General features: G+C 37.3%; 1 protein-coding gene across 1 annotated transcript; it reads right to left on the bottom strand.

The window, feature by feature from the left end:
* Positions 1 to 999: 999 nt before the first annotated feature.
* Positions 1000 to 2028, bottom strand: LOC104216956 (fruit-specific protein-like). The gene is made up of 2 exons (XM_009767098.2): positions 1941 to 2028; positions 1000 to 1464 (listed from the first exon to the last, which is right to left on the bottom strand). Exons 1-2 carry the CDS (start codon positions 1993 to 1995, stop codon positions 1193 to 1195), a joined length of 327 nt encoding a protein of 108 aa, XP_009765400.1. The 5' UTR covers positions 1996 to 2028; the 3' UTR covers positions 1000 to 1192.
* Between the last annotated feature and the right edge of the window lie 14223 nt (positions 2029 to 16251).

Consider the following 16251-nt stretch of genomic DNA (forward strand, 5'->3'; position numbering starts at 1 on the left):
GAGGCGCCATCACGACCGAGTTCGGGGGTAGGGTCGTGAAATATTCAAAGGTTATTTATTTGAGAAGATTATATTCAAAAAGTATTTACTTTGAAAGAACTATTTTTGGAAAATATTTATTTGAACGAAGTATATTTCGAAAGATTTTTATCACTTGAAGGATTTGACTAATTGATTGATGTTTGCTAGCTAAGACCAAATGTGAAATTGTCGTAGTTGCAGAGTTATGACTTGTCTTTGCTGTATTTGTGATTTCGGATTTGGGTTGTATTTCTGTTCACTTTTCAGTGTTCTTATTATGGTGTTCCGCTGTTACTTGCTGTTTTATTTCCTTATTGCAATTATTGTGTTGTTAGCCATATCGCGTTGTCTTTATATAGATATTATGTTCTGTTATTTCTATACTTATACTTGTTCTGCTTATTAGACCAGTGGGTGTCTTTATTGTTCCTTGTCACTACTCCACCGAGGTTAGTCTTGATACTTACCGGGCACCGCTGTGGTGTGCTCATACTATATTTCTGCACATTTTTGTGCAGATCCAGGTGTTGTTCATTAGTAGCTGTGCGGATTCTAGCCAAGGAGACTCAAGGTAACCATGTTGCTGTGTTCGCAGGCTTCATAGTCACCTTCCTATTTTGTAATCACCCTATTGTACTTATTTCCATACAGTTGTGTTTAGAAGTTGTAGCGAAACTCTGTAGAGCTTATGACTTGCACTGCCGGTTTTGGGAAAATGTATATTTCATAAAGATTTTTATGTTGAAGCTGTTAGACTTTCTTTATTATGGTTGATATTAAGTATGCTTACCTAGTCCCTAAGACTAGGTGCCATCATAATACCATCGGGAGGAAAGTTTGGTCGTGACAGATTAATATCACATATAGTAAACATTACCTCCCTTTAAGGTTCGTGCCTCTTTAATAAAGAAAATAGGGAAAATATAATGCATACTAATTATAAATTGCATAAAGGATGAAAACCACAAGAAGCACGGCTAACATTAAGATGTAACCCTTCATAGTGGTTTCCCAAAGGAAACTTGGTTACATATTTTATTTCTTACACAAACTTGAAAAACACAACATTATTTAAAATGCTTGAATAACACAAAGATCAAGCATTTATAAACTGTTCATTGCAGCCATATAATTGGACGAAGATCACTTTTACCCGCTTTTCCGATATAATTTATATTTTGTTGTGCTTAGCGCGAAGTATAGTTCCAAAATAACCTTCACCAGTAGCAGTAAGCTTGTCACATTGAGATCTCCATCCCTCAAATGCAGATGGAACACAATTGTAGCAAAGCCAACCATCACTGCAATCGCTTTCGACATTGCAGTATTTCAAGCATGTTACTATATCACCTAATGGAAGTAATTTATCTTTCATCATTGCAACATCTTCGGGTAAGTCTCGTAAAGCCATCACTTGCATCTTAGGAGATCCAGAGAGATTAACTGCACATTGTTGAAAACATAACAAAGATTAGGAATAATAATGTGATCTTTACACATGCATATGGCCGGCCGGATTTACTATTTATTTTTCTTTGGAGCAACGGTAAAGTTGTGTCCATGTGATTTACAGATCACAAATTCGAACCGTGGAAAAAATCATTAATACATGCATTGGGGTAGGTTGTCAACATCAGACCTCTTGGGGTACGGTCCTTCCTCGTACCCTGCGTGCGGGATGCCCGAGCTGCCTTTTTTGGTATACATAGATTTATACATTGGTTATATATGCACTTCTATACACATTATACATGCATGAATAATACATATATTATACATCAGCCGACTATTTTTAATTTATATGGTTAGATGGACGCTATGTAAGATAATTCTTCAATAATATACGCAAAAACTTACACATTGATTTACATATATGTATAATTATTATAAAAGGAGAGAATAGTGGTAAAGTTTTGTACCTGTGATTGCAACAAAGATAGCAATCAAGAGAAAAGCTTGCTTAAAGGACGCCATCTTAACGATACTTTTGCTAAAGATGTAAGATAGAAAGAGTGAATATTGATGCTTTGTTTCCTTCTTCGAAGATCGTATTTATAGACCTATACTAGTAATTAAGTAGATCGGACTTGGTTAATAATTTAGTCAATTATTGGGCTTCCCCGTTCTATTAAATGTTGTGCGAAGCATAAAAAAGTTAAATAAGGATATTGAAATTAAATATATTGTGGGACAATCTTTATTATTGATTTTACACATTAATGTATATAGGCGGTGTCACGACCCAAATTTTCTTCCGTAAGATGTCGTGATGGCACCTAGTCTCTAAGAGTATGTAAGTCTAACTATTGCATAATAACTTAAATAATAACAGAAATAACGACTATACTTCAACAGATATATAATACTGAAAACTACCGATCGGCATGTACAAGTAAAACCAATAACTCTAAATATAAATAACTTCCAAAACTCGGTAGTCACAAGCCACAAACTCTAAGGAATGTACTAACTATCTCTATACATCATCATCTAAGAGGAATAAGGAAAGACAACATAGTAAATGTACAGGGAGACTCCGAGGTCTGCGGACGCTGGAAGATATACCTTGAAGTCTCCACGTACTCACTGCTCACGGATATCGGGGCCGGTAGGAGGTACCGGATCTGCACAAAAGATGTGTAGAAGAGTAGTATGAGTACACCACAACGGTACCCAGTAAGTGACAAGCCTAACCTCGGTAGAGTAGTGACGAGGTCATGTCAGGGCCCTACTGAAATATAATAATTAAGGTACAAGATATATAAATAAAATAAAAAGACTGAGAATTTAATAGTGAGAAATTACAGAAAAGCAACCAAACATCATATAAGGGTAAACAATATGGGCTCTCCCAAGGTACCGCCTTGTAGTCCCAAAAGTAAATATGTAACAGGGGAGCTCCCAAGATACTGCCTCGTAGTCCCAAAAGTAAATACACAGCTCGTAACCGATGGAACAACGAATTCACAGCAAGGTATCATACAGTTAAAGACTAAATACAAAATCAAGGAAAAACAGGAATTCAACTAAGTATGGTGCACAAATTTCAAGTAAGAATTAAGTCACGTATGCATGCGATATTAGGCTAAACGTGATAACCACACATGTCTCATTTAAGATAATAACAGGTTACTACTTAGGAAAGACTAGATTTTCAATATTTAGCCCGTGTATACACTCGTCACCTCACGTACACGGCACTCATATATCACAAATTATTACAACAGTACCAAATCCTAAGGGGATTTATCCCACACAAGGTTAGGCAAGTCACTTACCTCATGCCAAGCTCAATCAGTCAATAAGAATGCCTTTTCCTCGACTTTCCGACTCCGAATGGACCAAATCTAGCCAAAAGCAATTTCATACTATAAATATAACTATAAGAAACTAATCTAATTAATGAAATCAAGACTTTAACAAGAAATTAGAAAATCGCCCCAAAAAGTCAACTCGGGCTCACATCTCGTAATCGGGTAAAAGTCATAAAATCCGAACACCCGTTCAACCACAAGTTCACGCATACCAAAAATACTCAAATCCGATAACAAAACTTCGATCAAAGTCTCAAATTTGGTCTAAGAACCTCACACTTTTTTCCCCAGTTTTACAACCCAAATCCTCAATTAAATGACGAAATTAACGATATATAGTGGAATATAATTAAAAATGGGTCAAGAATCCATACCCAAATATTTTCTCTGAAAATCCCTTAAATTCTCGCCCAAATCCGAGCTCTCAAGATCCCAAAATAAAAATGAGATCAAACCCTCGTTCTTCCCCTTTTTCTGCCCAGGCAAACCACAATCTGCGGCCCAAGATTCGCTTTTGCGATGTCGCACCTGTGGACAAACTATCACAGGTGCAAAAAACACTTAAGTCCAAGGCTTCCGCTTCTGCGGGCAAGGATCCGCATTTGCGAGACTGCTCCTGCAGAACAAGGATCGCACCTGCGACCAAATGCGCTTCTGCGCCCCTGCCATCGCAAAAGCGACCGTGCTTCTGCGGACAATGTTATGCTTCTGCGACCACTGCTGGACAAGGCCATCTCCGCATCTGCAACACACTTCTCGCTTATGCAAGTCCGCACCTGCTGCCAATCCCATAGCCGCAGGTGCGATGAAACCAGAAACAGCCCAGCAACAGAAATCCTCAAAGTCCAAAAATAAATCCGAAAATAATCTGAATCACACTCGAGGCCTCCGGGACCTCAACCAAAAATACCAACAAGTCCTAATATCATATGAACTTAGTTGAGACTTCAAATCATATCAAACAAATGCTAAAAATATGAATCGCACCCCAATTCAAGCTTAATGAACTTAAGAACTTCAAACTTCTACATTCGATGCTGAAACCCATCAAATCATGTCTGATTGAGCCCAAATTGCACAAGTCACATTAGACATTACGGATCTACTCCAACTTCCGAAACACCAATCTGATCCCGATATCAAAAAATTCACTCTCGATCAAACTTTCCAATAATCCAACTTTATCCATTTCAAGCTCAATTCAATTACGGACCTCCAAATCACAATCCGAACACGCTCATAAGTTCAAATTAACCCAACGGATATAGAGGAACCATCAAAACTCCATTCCGAAGTCATTTACATATAAGTCAACATCCGGTCAACCATTTCAACTTAAACTTCCAACCTTGATAGTAAGTGTCTCAATTCATTCTGAAATCCCTCTGGATCCGAACCGACTATCCCGGAAAGTCACATAATAGCTATCAAGTGTAAGATGAGCAGTAAATTGGAAAACAAGGATAATACTTTCAAAATGACTGGTCGGGTCGTTACAGGTGGAGATGGAGCCAATATTTGAAGTTTATAGGCTCAAGATTATAGTTATTTTAAGTTAGTGAGTTCGAAATTAATAGTTTATACATATTCAATATATAAACTTTCAAGGAAAATATAGTGTTTGAACAAAAACTACTGGATTCAGCCAAACCCGCATCTAACATTGTGGCTCTGCCCATGTGTATAGGTGTGATGACCCGAAAGGTCATCACTTATTTTAAAATGAAATTTTACATTTCGAGACCTTAAAAACCTCTTTTAGCATCACCTCGATTTGTGTGCATAGTCTGGGCACGTAGATGGAAAGCCTATATGTGAAATCTGTGAAAATGATAATCTTTTACTATAAAATGAATTAATTTGACTTCGGTCAACGTTTTGGGTAAACAGACCTGGATCCATGATTGGACGATCCCGGAGGGTTCGTAGGAAAATATGGGACTTGGTCGTATGCCCGAAATCGAATTTTGAGGTCCCAATCTTGAGAAATGAATTTTTGAAGAAAATTGTTTTCTGAAATTGTTTATAAAGTTTGGAAATGAATTTTGATTAGAACATATTGGTATCGGGCCCGTATTTTGATTCCGGCACCTGGTACAGGTCTTCTATATGATTTAAGATGAATCTTGGAAGTTTGGTAAGAAACGGAATCCGTTTGACGTGATTCGGACCTTAAATGCAAAATTTGATGTTCAAGAAGTTTTGATAAATTTCATTGATATTGAAGTTTAATTCAATGTTTCTGATATTATTTTGGTGATATGAGTACACGAATAAGCCCGTAGGATATTTTTGAGGTTGTTTGTATATTTGATTTGGAGTCACGAGGGCTCGAGTGAGTTTTGGATAGGCCACGGGGTGCATTTGGAACTTAGAAAAAAATTGCATAATTTTAGCTGGTGTGCCCAGGCCTGCAGGCTTCGCATGGCTCTCAAATGCGAGCTCACAAATGCAAAGGCTAGATCGCAAATGCGAACCCTGTTTCGCAATTCCCAAGTTAGCAGAGGTCGGGGTTCGCAATTGTGAACCCCTGTTTGCATTTCCCGTTCCTGCAACCTGCAACTTTATACTTAGACGATTTTAAACTCATTTTTCACATCTTTTCAAAACACAAACTCCTTTGGGAAATTTTTCAAGAACAACTCTTATTCCAAATCGATTGTAAGTTAATTTTAACTCATTTCCTTCAATTATTAACATCTTTTAACATAATTTCAACTTAAAATCAATGATTTTCATGGGGGGAATTGGGTGTTTTGGGTAGAACCTAGGTTTTTAAAAAATTAGGGATCTGGACCTCGATTTGAAGTCCGATTTAAAAATAAATTATATATTTGAGTTCGTGGGGGAATGGGTAATCGAGGTTTGGTTCGAACCTCTAGTTTTGACCATGTGGGCCCGGGGCGATTTTTGTCTTTTGGGCAAAACTTTGGAAAACTCATTTTTATGCATTCAAATTAATTTATTTGGCGTTTATTGATGTAATTAAGTAACTTGTGACTAGATACGAGCGAATTAGTGGTAGAATCAAGGGGTAAAGCTATAATTGAATCGTGAATTGTGTTCGTGGCATCGAGATAAGTGTTTGGTCTAACCTTAGCTTGAGGGATTAGGAGTTGTGTCTTATTTGCTATTTATTTGTTATTGAGTACGACGTATAGGAATGGTGACGAGTATCTATACATTGGTGTCAAGCATAACCGTGAGTCTTATATTGTGATTCTCATGACTTCGTTGTATTATTCATGCCTTGGTGAAGATTTCTATTTTTTGTGTGAAGTTGTGGAAAGAATTGTGACCTATGAACATTGAGGAGCGTTGGCTCTAGTTGTATAACGAATTATGAAAGTATAAGTGATAATTGAACCTCTCGAGCATTGGCTCGAGTTGTGTAGTGAATTGTGAAGTAAAAGTGAGAAAGAGGAGAGATTATTATGTCGCCCCCTTACCGGGCTATTGTTTTGTTGTGGTTCCCTGGAATTGTGTTCTTAATGGATATTACGGATGCTTAGGCTGATGATTCTTTGTGTTGAGTAAGGATTATGGTTATTCTCGTGGAACAAGTTTGATTATAGCTGAGGTAGTTAGATGTTGGAACTAGTTGAGTTATAGTTGAGGTAGTTAGATGTTGGAACAAGTTTGGTCGTAGCTGAGGTAGTTAGATGTTGTAATAAGTTTGATTATAGCTGAGGTAGTTAGATGTTGTAACAAGTTTGGTTATAGCTGTTTCTCCCTTGTCGGGACGTATTTACTTATGTTATCGAATCCCTTGCCGGGATAGTGTAGACCTTATTGATCCCTTGTCAGGACTTTCGTTATAATTGTAAATATTATATATGGATCGAGTTGCATGCCGCAACAATATTATATATGGATCAGGTTGCACGCCGCAATAATATTATATATGGATCGGGTTGCACGCTGCAACACTATTATATATGGATCGGGTTGCACGCTGCAACAATATTATATGTAGATGGGGTTGCACGCCGCAACAATATTATATGTGGATCAGGTTGCACACTGCAATAATATTATATATGGATCGGGTTGCACGTCGCAACAAAGATATGATGAGATAGTAGCGGGTGGTATGCCTACCACAAGATATAGCGAAATGGGAGCGGGTGGTACGTCTACCACGAGATACACGAAATGGGATCGGGTTGCACACCTACAACAAGATGTGAAAAGAAAGTGAAATCTGCCTTTGTTTTCCTTATTCATGTTAGTGGTTGGATTTTGATCCCTTAATAATTCTCTTGATATTCTGTTTTTACTTGTTATTCCCCAAAGCATGTTTTCCCCTCCCATCTTTACTTGTTTATTTCTGTTTACTTCCCGTTGTATATTATATAACTGCACTGGTTTATTTGGTGGTTTGGTCCTAGCCTCGTCACTACTTCGCCGAGGTTAGGCTAGGCACTTACCAGCATATGGGGTTGGTTGTGCTGATACTACACTGTGTACTATTTTGTGCAGACCCTAGTGTTGTAGACTTCGCACCACATTGAGATTGCTGATTCTTGTTCATCAGGCGACCCGAGGTAGCCCTGCAGGCATCTGTAGGCCTTTGCGTCTCCTTCCATCTACTTTCTGTTTCTTACATGTATTTCTAGAGATAGTGGTGTATTTAATTCTTTCAGACCTTTATTTGTAGTATTCTTAAACCATTTGTGAAACTGTGACATCAGTTCTGGGTAGTGGAGACTCAAACAATTTTATTAGATTTCATGTTCAGATAGCTTATTGTTTTTCTTCCGCTTATGTTAAATTCTGCTGCTTAAATATTATTACTTCGCAATTGTTAATGAATATAAAATGAGTGAAAAGGTAAATTGTGCAATTAATTAGCTTTCCTAGCTCGTATTAGTAGGCGCCATCACGACTCCCGAGGGTGGGGAATCCGGGTCGGGACAAGTTGGTATCAGAGCTCTAGATTACATGGGTCTCACAGTTCACAGACAAGCTTAGTAGAGTCTGAGGGATCGGTAGGAAACGTCTGTATTTATCCCCAGAGGCTACAGAGTTAGGAAACTTCACATTCATTCATTCATATGGTGCGATTTTGTTCTCTCAGTGCTAAATTGAAACCCCTACTCTTGTCCTTTCGCGAATGGCGAGGTCATGTACCGCTTCTACAGCCGAACAGTAGCTCAAACCGGTGATGGAGCAGCTATGTTTGCCGACACTTTGTGGAGGTTGGATAAGTTTCACCAAGCTCTTCACCACTACTTTCAGCGGTGCATCTTCTGAGGATCCCCAAGACTATCTAGATAGTTGTCATGAGGTTCTTAGGAACATGGGGATTGTGGAGACCAATGGGGTCGATTTTGCTACTTTTCTCTTATCTAGATCCGCCAAGACCTGTTGGAGGGATTATTGATAGGCTATACCAGTTAGGTCATCAGTTTTGACTTGAGAACAGTTCACGCAGTTATTTCTGAAGAAGTTCTCCCCATCACTCAAAGAGAGGTCTATCGGAGGCAATTTGAGCATCTCCAGCAGGGTTCTATGACTGTTACTCAGTACGAGATCAGATTCATCGACTTGGCTCGTCATGCTCTTATCATACTTCCCACTGTGAGAGAGAGTGAGGAGGTTCATTGAGGGACTCGTCCAGCCCGCTCAGTTAGTTGTAGGTGGAGTTGGAGGTATTAGAGGTAGAGGCAGAGGTATTAGAGGTGGAGGTAGAGATGCTAGAGGTGGAGGTAAAGGTATTAGAGGTGGAGGTGTAGGTATTGTTCTGGTTTGTGGTAGAGAAGCTTCAATTTTATTTTGCACCGTATCTGGTCATGCCTAGTGATTCTTTGAGTGCCCCTATTTATGTGTCTACATTGGTGAGTGATTCTATTGTGGTGGATCATGTCCATTGTTCATGTATAGTGGTGATTGGAGGTCTTAAGACTCGTGTAGATTTGCTTCTTCTGGACATGGTTGATTTGATGTCATATAGGGGATGGACTGGTTATCACCTTACCATGCTATCTTGGACTGGCATGCCAAGACTGTGACCTTAGCTTTGCCGGGTTTGCCTCATTTAGAGTGGAGAGGGACTCCTAGTCATTCTAATCGTAGTGTTATCTCTTATGTGAAGGCTCGGTGTATGGTCGAGAAGGGGTGTTTGGCATATGTACGTGATTCTAGTGCTGAGGTTCGTTCTATTGATTCTATTCCCATTGTTCGTGAGTTCCCTGAGGTTTTTCCTTCAGACCTGCCGGGTATGCCACCCGGCAGGGATATTGACTTTTGCATTGATTTGGCTCTGGGCACTTAGCCCATTTCTATTTTGTCGTATCGTATAGCCCTGCCGGAGTTGAAAGAGTTGAAGGAGCAGATGCAAGACTTGCTTGAGAAGGGTTTCATTAGGCCAAGTGTTTTGCCTTGGGGTGCACCAGTGTTGTTTGTTAAGAAGAAGGACAGATCGATAAGAATGTGTATTGATTACTGACAGTTGAACATGGTTAGAATCAAGAATAAGTATCTATTACCGAGAATTGATGATTTGTTTGATCAGCTTCAGGGTGCCAAGGTATTTTCAAAGATTGACTTGAGATCTGGCTAGCATCAGTTGAGGATTAGGGCATCCGATGTTCCTAAGACAGCTTTCCACACTCGGTACGAGCATTATGAATTCTTGGTGATATCATTCAGGTTGACAAATGCCCCAGCAACTTTTATGGATTTGATAAACTGAGTGTTCGGGCCTTATTTGGATTCATTCGTGATAGTCTTATTGATGATATTTTGATCTATTCTCGCAGCCGGGAGGAGTACGAGTATCATCTTAGAGTGGTTCTTCAGACTTTAAGGGATAGTCAGTTATATGCTAAGTTCTTGAAGTGTGAGTTCTGGTTAAGTTCAGTTGCATTTCTGGGTCATGTTGTATCAGCAGAGGGTATTCAGGTTGATTCGAAGAAGATTGAGGCAGTCAAGAATTGGCCTAGACCAGCATCAGCTACAGAGATTCGAAGTTTCTTAAGGTTGGCAGGCTACTATCATCAGTTCGTGGAGGGGTTTTCATCTATCGCAACCCCGACGACCAAATTGACCCAGAAGGGTGCCCAGTTTAGATGGTCGGATAAGTGCGAGGCGAGATTTCAGAAGCTCAAGACAGCTTTGACTACGGCACCTGTGTTGGTATTGCCCACAGGTTCAGGGCCTTATACAGTCTATTGTGGTGCATCTCGTATTGGACTTGGTGTAGTGTTGATGCAGGATGGAAAGGTCATTGCCTATACTTCACGGTTGTTAAAGATTCATGAGAAGAACTATCCGGTTCATGATTTGGAGTTGGTAACCATTGTTCACGCATTTATGATTTGGAGGCATTATCTGTATAGCGTGGCATGTGAGGTGTTCACGGATCACAAGAGTCTTCAGTATTTGTTCAAGCAAAAGGAGTTGAATTTGAGGCAGAGAAGGTGATTGGAGTTGTTGAAAGATTATGATATCACCATCTTATATCATCCGGTAAAGGTCAATGTGGTGGCCGATGCTTTGAGTAGGAAGTCAGCCAGCATGAGCAGTCTTGCTTATATCGGTCAGAGACCACTTGCTTTGGATGTTCAGGCTTTGGCCAATCAGTTCATGAGGTTGGATGTTTCTGAGCCCAGCCGTGTGTTAGCTTGCACAGTCGCTCGTTCTTCATTATTGGAGCGTATCTGAGATCGGCAGTATGATGATCCCCATTTGTGTGTCCTTAGAGACACGGTGCAGCACGGAGGTGCCAAGCAGGTTACCATAGGTGGTGATAAAGTTTTGAGATTGCAGGGTCGAGTTTGTGTGCCTAATGTGGATGGGCTCCGAGAGTTTATTTTAGAGGAGGCCCATAGTTCCCGGTACTCTATTCATCCAGGCGCCGCGAAGATGTATCAGGATTTGCGGCAACATTATTGGTGGTGGAGAATGAAGAAGGATATTGTTGCATATGTGGCTCGGTGTTTGAATTGTCAGCAGGTTAAGTACGAGCATTAGAGGCCTGGTGGATTGTTTCAGAGGATTGAGCTTCCCAAGTGGAAGTGGGAGCGGATCACTATGGATTTCATTGTTGGACTCCCATGCCCATACTGCATGGAATCACTATGAAAGTTCGATGCTTCCAATATCGCCTATGATTTGGCATTCATGCTCGGTGAGCGGGAATTGGACAGTGTTTTATTCAATTCTTTCAGACCTTTATTTGTAGCATTCTTAGACCGTCTGTGAAACTGTGACACCAGTTCTGGGTAGTCGAGACTCAAACAGTTGTATTAGATATTCATGTTCATATAGCTTATTATTTTTCTTCCGCTTATGTTAAATCCGGCTGCTTAAATGTTATTACTTCGCAATTGTTAATGAATATAAAATGGATGAAAAGGTAAATTGTGCAATTAATTGGCTTGCCTAGCTCGTATTAGTAGGTGACATCACGACTCCCAAGGATGGGGAATCCGAATCGTGACAATAGGTTCCACCTTTTGTTACCATCCCAAAGTTTAATTATATACATCATTGTCGTTTGTAAGAGTACAAGTAGTACTATCTCGATGTCACAACGAGTCTCATCAACATTAATTACTAATATCACATGTGGAATGTTGGGTTCAACCAGCTCAAATACTAATATTAATATCGTGTAAAATTGTTCGCGTTGTGCCAAGTTAATACGGTTTTTCCCAAAAGATTTAACACCATAAAGGGTATTCTTACGCCTTATACGTACCTTACCGATCTTTCCAGTTACCAATATGATGATAATTTATATTGGCATACCTAACACGGAAAGAATGAAATTCTACAAAATTTCATTACCCTAATTAGTAAAAGATAAAACGTTGCTATGTACATATTGTAATGTACCGTATTATTACTTTAAATACAATGGTTCTTTTGGTTGTTACTTGACTTTTATTGTATCGTATCGTTAAATCCATCGTTACGTAATAATGAAAAGTGCAACTTTATGCAACAATCGACATGGTGTAGTGTTGTCGTTACCTTACCTTTTTCTCTCATCTTACCCTTTTTTATTATATTTAATTATATTTTATCCTTTACCCTACTTTTTTATATAATAATTATATTTCGTATCCTATTTATTCTTAGTAATATTGCAAGTTTATTCTTCATATTGTTGGTGCGTGACATTATGAAACGATGTCAAACGATACAATCTATTCAAATGTTGTATTCATCAAATAAGGCAAAATACGTAAGTTACTCCCTGAACTATATATGCACTAATTCTTGTTACACATTTTTTGTAGACGAAAATTACCTTACACACTCACCTTTGCAAGGTGTGCCTAAGGCACACCACTTTTTACCGCTGACACACGCGTATTTCACACCTAAAAGAGGCGAGTGAATGTAAATTTTTTGGATACTGAATCATTAGTTAAATGCCACGTGTCCAGCCTTTTTAACTTTTAAATTTTTTAAAAGTCATTTCTTGATTTTCTATTTTTAATTAGGTCATCTTCCACACCCTGCGACCCGACCTGTTTTCCTCCTCCCTAAAACGCTTCAGATGTTACTGTGCTTACTAAGTTTTGTTTATAGATTAAGCTCTGAAATACTAAAATAATTTTAGAGCTAAATCCAAATTCTAAATCTACTATTCATCTCCTCCAAGTTTGACTGAAATAACTGTTAAAATTAATGGCTGATTCCTCCATTTTTCTTTCTTCATAATTTAGCTCTTTCTTGTTCATTTAAATTTTGTTTCTAGATCTGCGCGACACTCACCTTTCTCTTTTCCACATCTGCTAAAACAATGCATTTATTTTGCGTCACAGTTAATATGATGAGAGATGGGTTAAGGAGGGGAATCCATTTATTTTTTCCTTTTTTTTTTAAGAAAGAATTCTTAATTAGGGTGTAAATTAAGTGTTTTTTTTCTTGAGTTATGACACGTATCATGATTTAATTTATTGGTGTATGATATTATATATAATTTGAAAAACTGGTTACCACAAAAAATGGTGTAATCTTAGGCACATTCTGGAAAAGTTAAGGGGTCGTTTGGTAGGGAGTATAAGAATATTGCGGAATAAGGTGTATTAGTAATGCATATATTAGTAATGCAAGCATTAGTTATGCAAATATTATTTCTTATCTACTGTTTGGTGTGGTGTATTAAAATTATAATGCATTGCATAATTATTAAGAAAAATAGTTGTTTACAAAAATACCCTCCATATTCTCTAGTTTTAAGGGACTTTAAGGATAATTTTGTCTTTAACCATACTAATGCATGCAATAATAGCCTTGGTATTACTAATGCCATGGTTTTCTATGCATTACTTATACATAGGATAATACCAAGTATGATGTATAACTAGTACTTGTATTAGTTATACACAAGTTGAAAAAATAGCTTCACACGGAGTACTCGGATGGGCAAAAATCGCTCGCTTTATCTTTGCACGAAAACCCTTCGTGTATCCGGGCAAAGAGGGGCAGCTGTAAGCACGTGATTTTTGCCCTATATGAGAATTACTCCCAAAAAATCCAAAAATAAAATGATTTTTCTTTGGTGTGCAATTTTGTGATATTTTGTGATATTTTGAATAATTATTTGTATTTGTCTGTGCGTGTTTATTTGCTAAATTAATAAAAAAATACAAAAATATGTCGCATTTTGCATGTAGGATTTAATTCTAAAATTGTTAGTAATTAAATTTGTTTTACAAAAATTAAAAATTACAAAAATAGGCATCGTTTGCATTTTTAGCATTTAATGTCCAAATATACAATTTTATGCTTAATTATTACTTAATTGTGCGTTAATTGTTATTGGGAGTTAATTTGCGCTTTTATAACTTAATTTAATTCTTAATAATAGTTTAAGTATTTTTATAATTTAGTTTTAGAGAAATAAAAGAAGAAAAAAGAGCGAAAATATAAAGAAAGTCGGAATTGGGCCTCTTCTTCAATTTCAAGCCACAGGCCCAAAAATGGCCCAATCTTCCCTACGACCTAGTCCATTTAAAGCTTAAAGCTTTTGTTTTTGGGATTACTACTCCACCGGTCTGTTACTGGGTTGTTACTGTTGCTGGGCAGTTGTTGCTATTGTACTGTTATTATTGCTGCTGATTCTCATCATCATTTTCTTTTGCTTCCAATATCAGGTACATATCTGTAAATTCATGTCATGAAAAGCTTCAACATGGCAAGTAAATGAAGTTTGGAATTATAAGGATGTCTTCTACTCATTTAAATTTTATTAGTTTAAGTTTCAGTTTTGTTTTAGTTGGTTAACATAGTATTATACTTGACATGATAAACTGTTAACTAATTAACCTTCTGGAGTAGTAAATTCCACGATAATCTTATATGTTTTGAGGACTAGTGATGACATTTACTGTTTGAATTGTTGAGATAGGGAACATTGCAGAAAATTGGCCATTAATTAAATCTTGTGATATTGAGCTAAGTAAAGAATAGTACGGAAATACCCAGAAATTACATTACTAGCTTATTTTGTCAAATATCCAATTTTGTTTAAGGCTAGATGATGTCGTCTTATTAAATCAATTGGTAGATTAGTTTTCTTTCTTAATAACAAATGGCATAGTTATTTAGGAACGCGATCAACTCATTCTTTTAATGTATGAAATAATGTCGATGATTTTTTACAAAATATAGAGTTAGTGTTTGCAAATATTCGCGTAGGCAGAGCATAAGAATTGGTTTATTTATCACAAACTCAATCTTCGTAATCAAAAGTTAACTAAATAATTATAACTTTGGACTAAAAACAAGTATATGAGAAGGATATGGGATTTATAAGCACGAATTGCAACATTTTATGTCAAGGATATGTAGAAATAGAGTTCGCATTAAATATAACAATGAAAATTCTTCAGAAATTATTAATTTGTCTATCAAATTAATTCTTTTTCCAGTTTTATATGCGATTCGATTTTTGGATATATTAATGTCGTATCCACGATAAGAATGGTAGTATTTTTAGTTACATGTTGTTTGTTTCTTTTTCATATCATTAATTCTTTAAAATTTGAATAGTTTTGAGGTATATAATTCATACGCGTAAAATAAGACTTGTAGCAACGCCTAATAAATTTTGAATTCTTTGTCAAGAAATTTGGTGGCATCCCAATCGGTAATTCTCCACGATTCTTACATTTAAAAATAGATAGATGCAATAAACATTTATGGAAAATCTATACTACTATTAAGAATCTTTTGCGTGATTAGGGATGCGTTCGCGTAACCTGATTATATTTCTAAAAGCAATAAGAAAAAACAAAAAAAATCTTCCTTTTACTTTTGAAATTCTCAAAGTTCAAATCAAAAGAAAAGGAATTCTTAGAAGTCTTTCTTTCAAAAAGAAAATCAATCAAAAATTCAAAAAAAAAAAATATATATATATACTTCATTTCTTCTTTCAAAGCAGTTCTTTTACAAATTCAAAATAATAATAATTTAAAATTAGTTTACTTACTTTATTCATGACCTGCCCGAACTACGCGGGTTTGATTCTCACCGGATGTGAGATACGTAGGCAACCCTCATCGGGTCCAACCCCCATTTTTGCTAAAATAGCCAAAAACCAATAAATAAATAAAAAATATGTCAAATTTTAGTTTTGTCATAAAGAAGTCGGGTGACGCTGTTTTATCAAGACATAGCCGAATGTTCCCGAAAGGGACGCCGGAAGGCTGACTTTGCATAAACAGCCACCTTTTGGGTCATGTTTAGGATTTTTGTCCAGTTGACCCACACAGCCTTAAAAAATCTTCGTCCCCGAGGCGCTGAAGGGCCGTGTTGCAACACCTGGTTTTTATTGTAATTTGAAAAAAAAACAAAGAGTCAACGGTCAGGTGAATACCGTTTAGATTTTTGGTCAAAATAAGCCGAGTCAGCTTCGGCCGCGTCTTAAACCGTTCTTGCCGAAATAACCTCA

The sequence above is a fragment of the Nicotiana sylvestris genome, chromosome 9 (genome assembly GCF_000393655.2).
Source record: "Nicotiana sylvestris chromosome 9, ASM39365v2, whole genome shotgun sequence".
Lineage (NCBI taxonomy): Eukaryota > Viridiplantae > Streptophyta > Magnoliopsida > Solanales > Solanaceae > Nicotiana > Nicotiana sylvestris.

What these genes read in the sequence shown, in the direction of transcription:
- LOC104216956 (XM_009767098.2), bottom strand. Translation starts at nt 1,995, where the DNA reads ATGGCGTCCTTTAAGCAAGCTTTTCTCTTGATTGCTATCTTTGTTGCA. An exon ending in TATCTTTGTTGCAATCACAG is followed by an intron (nt 1,465 to 1,940) that starts GTACAAAACTTT and finishes AACAATGTGCAG; the next exon opens with TTAATCTCTCTGGATCTCCT.